This window comes from Quercus robur, chromosome 8 (assembly GCF_932294415.1).
Source record: "Quercus robur chromosome 8, dhQueRobu3.1, whole genome shotgun sequence".
NCBI classification, from domain to species: Eukaryota; Viridiplantae; Streptophyta; class Magnoliopsida; order Fagales; family Fagaceae; genus Quercus; species Quercus robur.
The window spans coordinates 66,105,113-66,119,576 of NC_065541.1; the positions used below are offsets into that span (position 1 = coordinate 66,105,113).

A 14,464-nucleotide genomic window follows, 5' to 3' on the forward strand; every position below is an offset into this window, starting at 1 on the left:
ATTAAATGTCAATCAAATACAAATAAGAGGTTTTGATATCACACTTTTATAGATTGATCACAACTGGATACAAGGACAATTTAGATTGCTATAGTGTTCTCTCTCTATTTTTCCGAGCATTTTCTCAAGAAGGGTCTCTCACATTATATAGCTCTTTTTGGACCATCTTGATCCTATACTTATTGATTATCTGAGCCCTTACTTGAGTACCTATCACATCAAACACCCTATTTGACTTTCTGTGAGTTGTGATGGCTAAGACAACACTGTTCAGAGGTCTTCTCCACATAAATGCGGCCATAAAAGTAACTGCAGTGCATTTAATGCGATGGTAATAGCTTTCCCTTAGATATTTTTGGGTTTCCTTCCTTATCGTGTGTTCATGAAGCACGTTCCTATCATTGAAGCTTCTAGGAGGGTCACTCTAATTGCTGGAATACATACTTGAACTATATTCATCGTATCCGAGAAAGAGTTCCTTCTCGGACCACATTCCATTCATTCCTTATTCATGAGACTTTAAATTGGAACCCCTCATAACTATTTGTCCCTCCTCAGACCATACAACGTCATCGGACAAAGCCCAAGGCTCAAAATATGATTTTGGACCCTTATCCCTACAATGTGTATCTCTATAATTTTACTCCAAAAATGTGGCTGTAGCATTAATTTTATCACAATCAAGGGTTTTTTTTTTTTTTTTTTTTTAAATCATCCACTTTTGGCAAAATGTTAGAAATACAAATTTTTTTACAAAAACTTTCATAAACTGTTGATGTGATGAGTGATTATTGGTAAATAAAAAAGTGATGTTATTGGTGGGCCCTGATGAAAACTAGTAAGAAATTAGCCATTATAATAGTTTGTAAAAATATTGTAAAATAGTTTGTAGTCGTAGCATTACTCTTGCCACAGTTCAGTTTTCTTTTTTTCCTTTTTTTTTAATCCTCCAATTTTGGCAATTCTTTTTTTTTTTTTTTTTTTTTTTGAGACAAAGGTAAGCAAAATATTATTAAGAAAACCAAAACTAAAAAAAAAACACCACAAGTTCAAGGCAAATCCGAATGGAAAACATCTTCCACATCCTCAGGCAGAGATTCTACCCATACATCAGTATCTGCAGATAAAACTGATTTTTTAGCTAAATAATGAGCTAACCTACTCCCCTCACGCCGAATATGCTGAAACAAACAGCTCCTCAACGTTCCTCCAATTCGCTTAGATTCATCAATAATGTGACCAAACAAAGTACGGTAGCGACCAAAGCCCTTCAAGGCAGCAATAACCCGACTACAATCACCTTCAATAATCACTTGAAACACACACAACTCTGCAGCAAACATCATCCGCCTCCTAGCTGCCAAAGCTTCAGCCATTTCAACAGACTAAACAGAGCCAATATTCTGCCGTAAAGCTCCAATAATATGCCCATCACAGTCATGAACAACTACACCAACACCTGCTAACTCGATTTCTACAAAGAAAGTTGCGTCGAAGTTCACTTTGTAGTGATCTTGAGGGGGAGGAGACCAACGCACCAGGGACCAACGCACTGGCTCACTCTGCACCTAAGGATTAACTTCCCAAAACTCATCAACTAAACCTCGAGCTCGCTCACCCAGTTCATGCAACGGCCACACTGACTAGTGCTCTCTTAACCTGTTACGGAATTGCCATAGACACCACGCCACAGTAGCAAAAAGTGCAACACGATAGCATGAACTATGATTAAACAAAACCTCCAACAAGTCCAAAAACATCCTGCACTTTGCCTGAACCAAAAACAAAAAACCCAGATCCGTCAGCCAAATCGAACACACCTGATCACAAAGCCACAACGCATGCATCACTGATTTCGAATGATCACCACAACCATCACAAAAATTACCAACAGGGAATGCTAAGCCACCAAGTTCTGTTTTTTGGGCAAAGAATCCTTTGCAGCATGCCACAAGAAATGTCTAATTTTATGAGGAACCTGGACCTTCCAGATTTTCTTCCATACCGAACCATCACCATTAGGAGCAGAAGAACTTGGTAGCGACTGGTTCCCATTATCAACAAGCATTCTATATGCACTCCTTACACTATAATCACCATCAGTAGTCAAAGGCCAGATCAAAATATTCTCCACCCCATCCACACAGACCTGGATTTTGCGCACCATATTTGCTTCCCATGGTAAAAAACAGCTTGCCAAACGCCCTGGGTCCCAAGTCTGTGTACCAGGTAGGAACAGATCACACACCCTACTAACATCATTATTGGCGTTGGGTGAAATAATTTTACTATGGTTAAGATCAGGCAGCCACCTATGATGCCAAACGTCTATCATTCGTCCACTACCTACCCTCCATATCACACCTTTCTCAATGACACCACGTGCATCCAAAATACTCCGCCATGCATAAGAACACTTAGGGTGAATTGGGGCATCAAGAATATTACCATCTGGAAAATACTTAGCACTAAAGACTTTAAAGAGAAGTGTATCTCGATGATGAAGAAAATGCCAAACCTGTTTAGCCAATAAAGCCTGATTGAACTTCTGAAGGTCTCGAAACCCCATGTCACCAATTGATTTAGAAGAACATAAAAAGCTCCATTTAACCCAATGAATTTTCCTTGCATCCCCACTACCCCTTCCAAAATTTTTGTATCATGGCTTCAATATCTTTGCAAAGACCCACCGGAAGCTTGAAGATGCTCATGGAATAAATTGGGATAGATTGGACCATCGCCTTAATCATGACTTCCCGTCCTGCTTGAGACAACAACTTTTCCTTTCACCCTTGCATTCGGCCCCAAATCCTTTCTTTGATCTGAGTAAAACATGCTTTCCTATCCCTACCTACAAAAGAGGGCAACCCCAAATATTTCTCATAATGTCTGATGACCGGAACACTAAGGGCCACTTTTAGAGTTTCCTAAGTAGCTTCATCTGTATTCCTGTTGAAAAAGAGAATAGTCTTCTCCTTATTGATCATTTGACCAGAAGTAGTCTCATAAATGGCAAGCAATTCTTGAATTTTATTACACTCCTCAAGAGTAGATCTACAAAAAATTAAACAATCGTCTGCAAAAAACAGATGTGTTAGTTTAGGCCCGTTTCTACAAAGAGAGAAACCATTAATCACTCCTTCATCTACAGCATTCCATAAGAGAGCATTCAACTCTTCATCACAAAAGAAGAACAAATAAGGGGAGAGAGGATCCCCTTGTTGTAAGCCAAAAAAAAAAATTTTGGATTGTGGCAATATCATTGCCGAAATTCCTTTCTCTCTCTTTCTCACATTCATCACATCATTTCTCTCTCTTCTCTCCTACTTTTTCTCAGAATTTCGGCAATGGTGTTGCCGAAATTCGCTTCTCTCCTCATTTTCCCAAATAAGTTTGAACAGTACTCATATCACAAATAAACTTCATTTTTTACAATATTCACCCAAAAGACTCTAGATAACCATGTGTATTTACATATTTTTTAAAGAATGAGGTAAGGTAACGTAGAATAATGTTTAAAAATGAGATAGAGAATAACAAGAAGTTGAAACCCAGTGAGACATTTGAATTTATTGATTGGGATAAGAATTGTAATAAGTAAAAAAAAATTGAGATTTGAGCAAAAGAAAGATGATATATGTTAGTGTGGATGGATATGAATTTGTGATAACTGCATAGAATTTAAATAACAAAAATTTTGGAATGTTTTAAAGAATTAAAAGAAAAAATCATAGAAATTGCGAGATAAGAATGAATAGTTTTACGTGAGGTAGTGGGTTTTTTTAAGCTTTGTTAAAAGGGTAGAGTGAAAGGAGTTGAAGTAGGACCTAGACTCGAGGCCCTTGAGCGTTTTGATTGGGTACGAGATTGGTAAGGACGGTTCAGTTGGATCGAACGTTGGTGGAGGTGGGTGTTGGAGTTCAGGTTCCACTAAGGACGTTTTGACAAAGCGAAGGAGGTTTTGGAGTTTGTTGCGAACAAGTTTGAGAAGCTTTACCACGTTCTGCGTCTTAGGCAGTCGAATTTAAGAGGAAGAGAGAGCATAAAACGGAGACAGAGGCTTTGACTCACTAAAACTATCAAGCTTTCCTTCCTAGTTTGTCTTGCTTTGTTTTTTGTCACATTAGTGGTAGTTGGTTTGGTATTTATTGTTATTGGTGGTCTAATTTTTTTTTTTTTTTTATACAAGATAGAATTCTACTCTAACCTAATCTAAGTGTATATGTGTGTGAAGCTCCCTCCTGGAGACTTGAACCCCGGCCCTTACCCCCTACACTCCACAAATACTTATACTTGTGGAGTGACCATCGCACCAAGGGAGTGCGGTGGTATTGGTGGTCGAATTTTGAAAGGTAACGATTTGGCATCCGAATTTTTTTTCTTTTTTTTACCGGTTCATGACGTAATAAAATCTCATAGATTTCAATAGAATGAAATAAAATAAAATAAGATTATAAGTGCATTTGAATAAGCGGTTAAAAAACTATACTTAAAACTATACTCATCACATGCAAAGTGTTATAATAATTAAAAGTGATATATAAATAACTGTAGGGACATGGTTTTCAGCCCAGGCCCAAAATGTATGGGATACTGGCCCAGTGAACCCAGTACAATAAATTTGTAGAGAGTGGGTAGAAGAACTAGGCTTTAGTGAATGAGATAGTAGTTATAATGAGTCTCCAAGGCAATCAAACGGAAACGAACCAAGTTTGTACAAGAAAGTTTGTCCTTGGCACAATCTGAGGAGCTCTGTTCTAGTATATATTGGATGATAATAGTTACAGGAGTTCTTGAGATTTCTACAGTGTTTTCTCTCTTAATCCCCGGGCCCCTTCTCCATGGTGAGTCTCTCCTATTATATAGTCCCCTTTGAACGATCTTGGCCTTCCACTTGTTGATCATCCAAGCCTATACTTGAGTGCCTGTCCCATTAGACACCCTCTCTGGCGTTCTGTGAGTTGCGGTAACCGAGATAGCACTGTTCAAGGGTCTTGTCCACATAAATGCGGTGTTAGCAACTTTCCCTTAAATATTCCTGAGTTCCTAACCTTTAGAACTTCCTAGAAGGTCACTCTGACTATTTAGGAATTATATCTGACTGTGCTTTAGTTGGTCCGAGGATATATTCCTCCTCGGACTTGGACTACCACGCTCTCAGCCAAAACCTCACACCCCATTGTATATGTCCGAGGATATATTCCTCCTCGGACTTGGATTACCGCGCTCTCGGCCAAAGCCTCACGCCCCATTGTATGATTTTTAGCCCATGACCCCACAATAACCGTGTGTGTTTTTTTTTTTTTTTTTTTAAAGAAGGAGATAAGATAACGTGAAATAATGTTTAAAATTGAAATAGAGAACGGTAAGAAGTTGGAACCCAATAGGACATTTGAATTTATTGATTGGGATAAAAATTGTGATAAGTAAAAAAAATTGAAATTTGAACAAAAGAAAGATGATATACATTAGTGTGGATGGATGAGGATTTGTGATAACTGTATAGAATTTGGATAACAAAATTTTTGAAATGTTTTTTTTTTTTTTTTTTTTTTTTTTTTTTTTTTTTTTTTTTAACCTAAAAATTTCTAGATAAGAATGAGTATGTTTTAGGTGAGGTAGTTGGATTTTTTTTTTGGAAAAAGTAATTTTTATTTATTTATTATTTATAAAGATAATTGAAGTATTTGAATTCAAATAAATAACAAATACAAATAGGAATCAGACATTTGCATACAAATGGGTGGTGAGAATAACAATTTTTTTTTTTTTTTTGAATGTGAGATAGTATTATTGTTTTAACCTTTTTTTGCTTTTTTGTAGGAAAAAAAATTAAACTAAAGGGTATGTTATTTCAAAATTTGTATAAGGATATTTTGGTATGCCAAAAATTGAAAACGAAATAGGAGAATCTTCTTATTAATAGTATAGATAGAGTTTAAAAATGCTTTACTATATGAGGATATATACTTGTGGGTTCTAGGTAAGTCAACTGGTAAAGTATATAATGGTTGAATAAGAGATCTAGGGTTCAATCCCCGTCTACACCAAAAATTGATTGGTGTCTTGATCTGATGATAAAGAGTTATCATTAAGAGCGGACACCATAGGTATCCAAACACACCCATAGTGTTTGTGCATCTAAACTTTTTCTTTTTTCTTCTCCAAGTTCCTTTTTTTATATGAAGAGTTATATCTTTATCTTTTTTCTTTTCCAAACTCCTTTCTTTATACGAAGTTTTTTATATGGGATTCTTTTCTTTTGGATGTGCATGTGCCCAATTATATTCGCTTGATTCGTAAATAAAATAAAATAAAAAAAAAATAAAAAAAATTCATATCTGTTTGTTTAGTCAGTGTTTGTATGAGTTGAAAATTTATTTTGTTTCTTATGTAAAAATATAGGAGTATCTTGCCAGATTTATCTTAAAATTAAACATCTTAAAACACTGTTCAACTTTGTAAGCATTTTTGTTGGCAGTGTGAGAGATAAGGATGAGTTGGTATAATTTATGCAGATTCTTGGTAGTTGGGAAAGGTCATCAGATTAAAAAATAAATTCTTCTAATCCAGATCTCAAGAGAGTGTAAAGCTGTATTCACAAACGTTCCTCAAGAGTCTGTAAAGCTGTTTTCACATGGGTTCCTCATGTTCATTTACAATATAAGGCTGGTCGAATGATTTAATTTAAGTGACTACCTATAGAATACAAGACATCTTGTAACAATTTCTGCAGTAAAGTATAAACCCATCAACAACCGACATAAAGCCAAAGAAAACTGAGTTGAAACTTAAAAAAGTATTATCCTTAACAAAAATTGAAGAGTATATATCATATTTTTTTGTAGCTCAACTAGTTGGAAAGAATACATAACATATTCCTGACACAAATCCATCAACAATCAGCATACAAGCTATAGAAAACTGAGTAAAAGGTATTATCCGCAAAATTTTATGAATATTTACCCTACCAAGAATACCTTGATGACCACTAAAGCTACTACAGTCCACAAAAACTGTGAGACAAGACGAGTGCAAATAGATCAAAAAAGGGAAGGTGTGATTGTGTCTAGGAGACCAGGGAGCGAATAGATCGGTGATGAAATCTCATAAAGTGTCACAAATTCAACTCCTAGACAGTCTCCAGCTCCCAAAGTCAGAACGTGACAATGAGTAAAAGCTCCTTCCATCACCAGCAAAGTTTTTCCCTTGCAATTCTATTACATTGGTTAGCATTTAGCCTCCAAAACAAGCTTTAGATGTCATGGACTCTTCGACCTCATCAGAACACCTGAGCTACTGATGGGTTTAACATATGTTTAGATTCTGAAACCTACTCCTTGATTGAGGCTAGCAGAATTTCATCGAGTTTGAATTGGAAAATTGTGACCTATAAATCATCAGTTCCTGTCAACCTAGCAAATTCACTTTCATCAATAGCCCCCTTTTTCAGCTTCTTCAGCAGACGGTATTCTCGTGCCAACTCATCTTCATCTTCAACTGTTTGGGTAGCACGTCTCTGTCTAGCCGTTTTCTTCCTAATGACAGTAGCTGCAGTCTTTGGGGTTTTGTTGAGTTTGTGAGGTTTTGGCTCTTGCTGTTTTGCTTCCTTCTTTGCTAGCAGATTCTTCTTTCTTTGTTTCTCACGAGACTTATCTCTGAATTATCAAAGAATAGGCCATAAGCACAGGCTCAAATTGGAAAATGACAAATCAAATTTTATCACTACATTCAAAAGGCATGCATAAATTAAAAAGAAATTTATTGTTGGATGATTCTAATATGAGAACTATGCTGCTAATAAAGCAATAGAAAGACAATATACAAATAGTCAAATAAGAGATTTCACCCTTTATGGCCACCACCATTCAATTGCCCATTAGGACTTAGAATTAAAATCACCTTTAAGCTATTTATACAGCACGGTAATTTAACAGAGTGTAGAGTTCTTACTTAAACTTGATATCCTCAAAATTGATGTCTTCAACTGGAGAGAAGCCCACAGTAGAAAGTGAGTGGTTCTTTATCTCAGACATGGAGGGAAGCTGCAATAGGCCATATCCCATGGCCAACTTCCCAATTTCAAGCTCTTTCCACCTGGATAAATAAATAATAATGATCTAATAAAATACAGGGAGAAATACAATTATACAAGCAGTTTGAAGGGAAAAATTAGGTGCTATTTTTAGTCACCTGAAAATGTAAGAGCAGTGATGCTCTTTATACGCACGGATAAATGAAACAAACGCCCTGACACCTTTCTCCATGACATCACGGTCCTTTTTGGCAGCAGACCGGATCTGAAACAAGTTTTGATATGAGCACAAATCATCCACCAGAGAGTATATTGTGCAACAAATACTTTGAAAACCATGCAGTTAGAATATAATCTCATGAAGACATAAGCAGCCATCATCTCTGATAGTGTCATTGTTAATTTTGGGCAATGAAGTCAAATTCCACTAATATAAAGAATGTGTACTCTGTACACCACTGGTACAAATAGGCTTATAGATTAGGTTTTATTTTTGTTGATGATGTGGAACCTCACCAAAGAAGCCTAATTGCATTAACTTGGTGTAGACGAGATAGAGCACAAGGACTACACAAATTCAGTAGAAATTCATGCTTACCTGAGGAACAACATCAGGTGCATCATCAGAGCATTTCCTCTCTTCAAGAGCACCCCATTTTATACGTATGAACTCTACATAAGCTTCCTCCTACAAGATTGCAACTCAAATGAATACTTTCACCTAAATCTGAAACCAATGAATAAAAAAGAAAGAACTAATTTTTAAATTATCACATGGATACCAGTGTGAAAAATTCACCTTTGGCAATAGAAAAACAATGGCACTTCCTCGTCTACCCATCCGAGCAGTTCGGCCAACTCTGTGTAAGAAAACATCTGGATTTTGAGGAGGATCATACTGTAAAAGCAACCGAAAGATAAACCATAACTCATCACTTGGTTATCAAAGTGAAATTGTATAAACATATCACTTTAGAAATATAAAACACACAGAATACACCATCAAGATTGTTACTAAGCTACCTGAAGTATACAATCAACATCTGGAATGTCAAGTCCTCGTGCTGCAACATCAGTGCATAGAAGAACACCACTTGAAAGATCTTTAAATGAAGCTAATGCTTTTTCCCTTGCAGTCTATTAGGCACAAAACATGTTAGCAAAATACCTGCAACTAGAAAAAGTTTTTGAAACTTCCTCCAGACTGCTACATTGCATTCTTTAATGGAAGGCAAGGTCCTTGGGAAGAATAAAGTGAAGATCGAGTGTAAGTTTCACAAGAAAAATTTTCATTGGAAACTTAAAACTCCTGAGATTCCCAGTGATGAAGGAGGTTGCATTGTGTTGAGCAGTTTGGAGAAAGAAGAAGAAAAAAGATGCAGTAGACTTGACAGATTAATCTTAAAGTCTACTATAAAATCACGTAAGAATCACATGATTGAAAATATGCATATTTAGAGAATGCCACCTAACAGTTTGGAGGAACCCAGCATGCTAATATTACCTGCTTCATCTGGCCATGCAGAGAGATCAAAGACAAACCCTTCAAAACAGGAAGGCATGGAAGAACAACTCCCCAGTAGTCAACACAAGCACACGTCATGAAGTATCTACAGAAGGTAAGTGAAATCATTTTTGTAAACTAAACTCATAGGCCCTTAAATGTAATCAGGTCATGCTAACCATAATAAACACATTAACTTACATTATAATCTTTTTAGACCTGTTCTTGATAAGGAAATCGACAAGCTGTGATGGTTTCTTATCTGCTTCACATTCCATGTACTGCGAACATAAAGGAGAATTGAACTTACAATTAAAGGACTGACAGAGGATAGATAATACATATTTCTTAATGAGAGACTGCAGCCAATGTAACACAAATTTGCAAGGTTTCTGGTATGAGTATCAGATGTGGGTATACTTCTAGGCAACAATGTTTCTCAATTTTCTCAATCTTATAATATGACAGCACCACCAAAACATCAACATTTTGGGTTTTCTTCACCTCCACCTAAAACTAAGTTCTAAGTAACATAACTTGAGAAGGATGAGTAACTTTCTTTTCAGCCATTTGTCTAGTAAATATGGAATAAGAAGCCATCCTAGAGAGAGTATCCAGTGAACTACACACACATTACTTGAAAAAAGACCATAAACATAAACACATACATGAGCCAACCTATTCTTGTGAAGAATACAATCAAAGCACTAGCCAGGCAATATTTGAAGTCTAAACAAAATGGATAATCCAAGTCAAAACACAATTTCACAAATTGTAGTTAACTGACCTGGAAGCACAGTATACCTAATTGTGAGAACTATAAACTTTTTTGGCGAAAGCATTATTACTTATCAAAAAGATTACCTCATTGTGAAGGCCTGAAGGTGTTTTTGAAAAGCCTGATTGTTCTGACGATGTTGGACCATTTGAATGCTTCATTTCTGCCCGAACTTCAACCCTCACAGGATTCCTCAACCCTGCTTTAGATAGCTCTTCAACTGCCTCAGTCTGAGTAGCTGAAAAAAGACCAGTTCTACGAAGCTTTGGCAAGCGAGTTATAATGGAAGTTATCTGCTTCTGGAACCCCATATCCAAGAGCCTGTCGGCCTCATCTAAAACCAAAATCTATACCAATCAAGAAAATAACACATAAGCTCAAAGATCATTGTTCTATAGCATTTAATATTTTACACTGGTATTATTATTATTTCCAAAATGGCAGATATTTCCAATATTCAATCAAATTTAGAAGAAACCATAAAACTTTTCTATAACCTATCCTCAAATAAGCAGTTGTGTTTCCTTCAAACATAGTCATACCACCAGCCACACATCTATATGGTATTGGAACATTATTGCTTCTTGTTCAGTTGGCGACACTGATGCAAGTTTTATTTCAACGTCCATTGATTCTCTTTCTTTTTGGATGCATTTATCAAGAATTGTAATTTTCTAGGTGAGCTTTGTGTACGCATCTTATGTACATGAGCTTCGCTCCATACTAAAAACAATTATCATCACTTATCAAAATAATACACTACACACATTATATATCAGAGTCCATTGATTCTCTTTCTTCTTCTTTTTTTATTTATTTTTATTTTTTATTGAGTACAGTTTTCCAATTGATCCTAGTTGAGCAGGGATGGTAAAAGTACCATCAGTCTACATTTCAAACCAACCCAATAAGCTGTAGCTCAAAAGCACTTCCTCCCTACATAAACAATAGGTTGGAAGGTCTAGTCCTGGTTTATGGGAATACTTATCTTATGCATTAGATACATGCATCCTCCTTCTCACACTGTGTGGCGGGGATGCACAAAATGCATATATCCAATGCATAAGATACCTTCTCGGTTCATGGAATAAAGTTCCTTCAATCTAATATGTGCCGATTTTGAATGCGTGTCTAACTTACCAATACAATCCAAAAAAAGTTTACATTTCAAAATGTGATTAACAAACAATTAAGTGAACATTTCAAGCTAAAACTAATTCTCATTCTATGCTTGAAACAATACCTCAAGGTTCCGAAAATCCAAGCCATCAAAACGTTCCATAATGTCAAACAATCTCCCGGGCGTACCGACCAGTAAATTAGCTCCTTCCTCCTCTATTTTCTTCAAGTCCGCTTTCACTTCCACTCCTCCAACAAGCAACATAGACTTGAAATTCGGCAGCGTCGAAACGAAAGGCTGCGCCACGTCGTATATCTGCGACGATAACTCCCTCGTAGGCGATATAATTACTCCCATCACCTTTTCAAAACGAAACAATTTTCCATTAGTTTTTTTAAATTTTCCTTGAGCTTTCTCAGCAAACAAACAGGGATTTAGAAACGAACCTGGTTTGGTTTGGGAGGAGTTTTGTTGCGGCGGAGGATCTCGACGAGTGGGACCACGAAGGCTAGGGTTTTGCCAGAGCCGGTGGCGGCGTCGACGGCGACGTCCTTGTAGCTACAGAGTAAGGGGATTGTGGCGGCTTGGACCGGCGTGCAGAACTCGAAGCCGGCTCGGGTTAGGGCTTCGAGAACCGGTTCGGAGAGTGAGGGGTTGAGATCGGAGAAGCGCGTTTTGGTTAGCGCGCTGCTCTGGTTGGGGGAGACGGAATCCATGGATTCCGAGAGCTAATGTACCGCCGTTTTTCTCTATATGCTATTGTGCTGTTAGTTTTTGCGGGTTTATGTGAGACTTCTTTTGGTTTTTCTTCTGTTTCGCAAAATGGCCTCTGCTTTGTTTTGTACCAAAATTGAGGCGCAACGAATATGTTGTACTACAAGTCGTTTTGGGTGTTTGTAGGAGGAGCATCCACAGCAATTGTGCTAAAAAGCTATATTGTTATTTTTAACTCCTCAACCCATAAAACCTATGCTGCAGCAGTGGAGGCAAAAGCAAAATTTTTACCTGTTCAGCTACAGTGCACATCCATCTATAGATGTGCACTATAGCGCAAAGCTAAAAAAAAAAAAAAAAATTTATTTAACTTTTTTCTCTCTTTTCCATTAAAATATTCTTTTTCTCTCTCTTTCTTTTCGTCATACTCAAGAGTCTCATCACTCTCTCTTCCTTCTCTATCTCTTCGCTATCTTTTCTCTCTTATTTTCGCATGATCGATGATGGCGTGGGTCGGTGTGTTTCGTGGATGGCGTGGGTTAGTGGGTCAACGATGGCGATGGCAATGGCGATGGCTGGTCTTCTCTCTCTTGATCAAGTTCAGATGGTGGGTTTGATGGTGGTCTAGGGTGCTCAGCAATGGCGATGGCTGATCCTCTCTCTCTCGATCAAGCTCAGATGGTGGTTTGGGGTGCTAGCTCAACACTCTTGGTCTGAAAATCAAGCTCAGATCTGTTGGATTTTTGGCAGTGGTTGTGGGTGGTATTGGCTTGCTAGTTGTTGTTGGGTGGTTGTTCTTTGGCAGTGGTTGTGGATTGTGCCGTTTGTGGTGCTTTTTTTTTGTTGTAGTATGTATTATTTTATTATAGTAGATATATTATTTTATTGTGATATTTATATTATTTTATTGTGTTGAAAGCTAAAATAGATTCACTGCTGCAGCATGTGTGTAGGTAAAATAGATAAAATAACTTTTGGTGGAGCTAAATAGCTATATTTTTAGCTCCACTGCTGTGGATGCTCTAAGTATGATAACTTAAGCACTATAATTAAAAAAAAGAAAAAAAGAAAAAAGTAAAAAAGAAGAAGGTAATGTTAATGAGTTTCTTTAGAGCATTTTATGGAAGTTTTGATACCCTTTCAGTATAAAAAAAATTCATCAAAAAAATTAATTGTTTTATCATTTTTCAATATAAAAAAAAAAAAAAAAAGTTCTTAAATCCATTCATTAGCATTTCCCCATTCAAAAATATTAAATTAAATCTTCAAGTTTTTTAAATTAATAAATTAGGTTCCATAATTTTATAAGTAATAAATTGAATATCAAGGTTAAAAAGTTTACCGTTAGCCTATTTAACAAATACATGTTTTACTTTTTTTAAAATTTTTTTTAGAGAGAGTTTCAACCTGACGTCCTCTTCTGATAATTGTCCTTTATCATTAAACCATGACACTAATTGGTTTTTGGTGTAGATGTAGAACTTTATATCTCTTATTCGACGATAATAAATTTTATTAGTTTGCAATTGAGCTAACTAGAATGTACTAACTTATTTAACTTTTTTTTTCTTTTAAGGTTAAAATGCAAAACTGACCTTCTAAGTTTTTTCATATTTCATTTCAGTCCTCTTACTTTGCATTTTTTTTTTCAGTCCTCTGACTTTCTAGTTTATTCAATTAAGATTTTTCCATCCATTTTTGTTATATGTTGTGGTAAATTTTTCAATTTTTTAGATTTATCTTCATATTTTTTTAATTAAAAAATTCAATTAATGACTAAAAAATATTTTCTAGAATTTTTTTCAAAAAATTTTAACAGAAGTTTGACTAAATGCCTTAATTGAATAAATCTGAAACTTAGAAGAGTAAAATGAACGAAAGTAACGTTAGAAAACTAAAATGAAATCTTAAGAAACTTAGAGAATTAATTTTGCATTTTAGCATTTTTTTATATATAGAAATATGTTGATCATCTTATTGAAATTAAACTTGTAAATCAGCTATTACAAGATCATTGATATCCGGAAGAACAAACTCCAACAAGACTAAAAAAAGAAAAGAAAACTTAGCTTTCTTTGCTAAGGCATGAGCTATCACATTGTCTTGCTTATAAGTATGAGTGAAAAACAACTCTAAAAAGAGTTTACAAAGGACATGGTGTCTTTTATCAAGTGGTCAAAAGCAAAGTTAAACATATTACCTCTCTATAGGGCATTAATGACAATATCGGAGTTGCCTTCAAAAATAGACTTACCAATACCAGGTTCTTGGGCAAATAGGACTACTCTTCTTGCTGCCAACATTTCCAAAGTG

General features: G+C 36.0%; 1 protein-coding gene across 1 annotated transcript; it reads right to left on the reverse strand.

Moving 5' to 3' along the window:
- Window positions 1-6,808: 6,808 nt before the first annotated feature.
- On the reverse strand, window positions 6,809-12,265 carry LOC126697779 (DEAD-box ATP-dependent RNA helicase 18). The gene is made up of 11 exons (XM_050394879.1): window positions 11,884-12,265; window positions 11,561-11,797; window positions 10,404-10,664; window positions 9,741-9,820; window positions 9,540-9,645; window positions 9,059-9,172; window positions 8,835-8,933; window positions 8,634-8,723; window positions 8,194-8,300; window positions 7,954-8,097; window positions 6,809-7,658 (listed from the first exon to the last, which is right to left on the reverse strand). Exons 1-11 carry the CDS (start codon window positions 12,151-12,153, stop codon window positions 7,391-7,393), a joined length of 1,776 nt encoding a protein of 591 aa, XP_050250836.1. The 5' UTR covers window positions 12,154-12,265; the 3' UTR covers window positions 6,809-7,390.
- Between the last annotated feature and the right edge of the window lie 2,199 nt (window positions 12,266-14,464).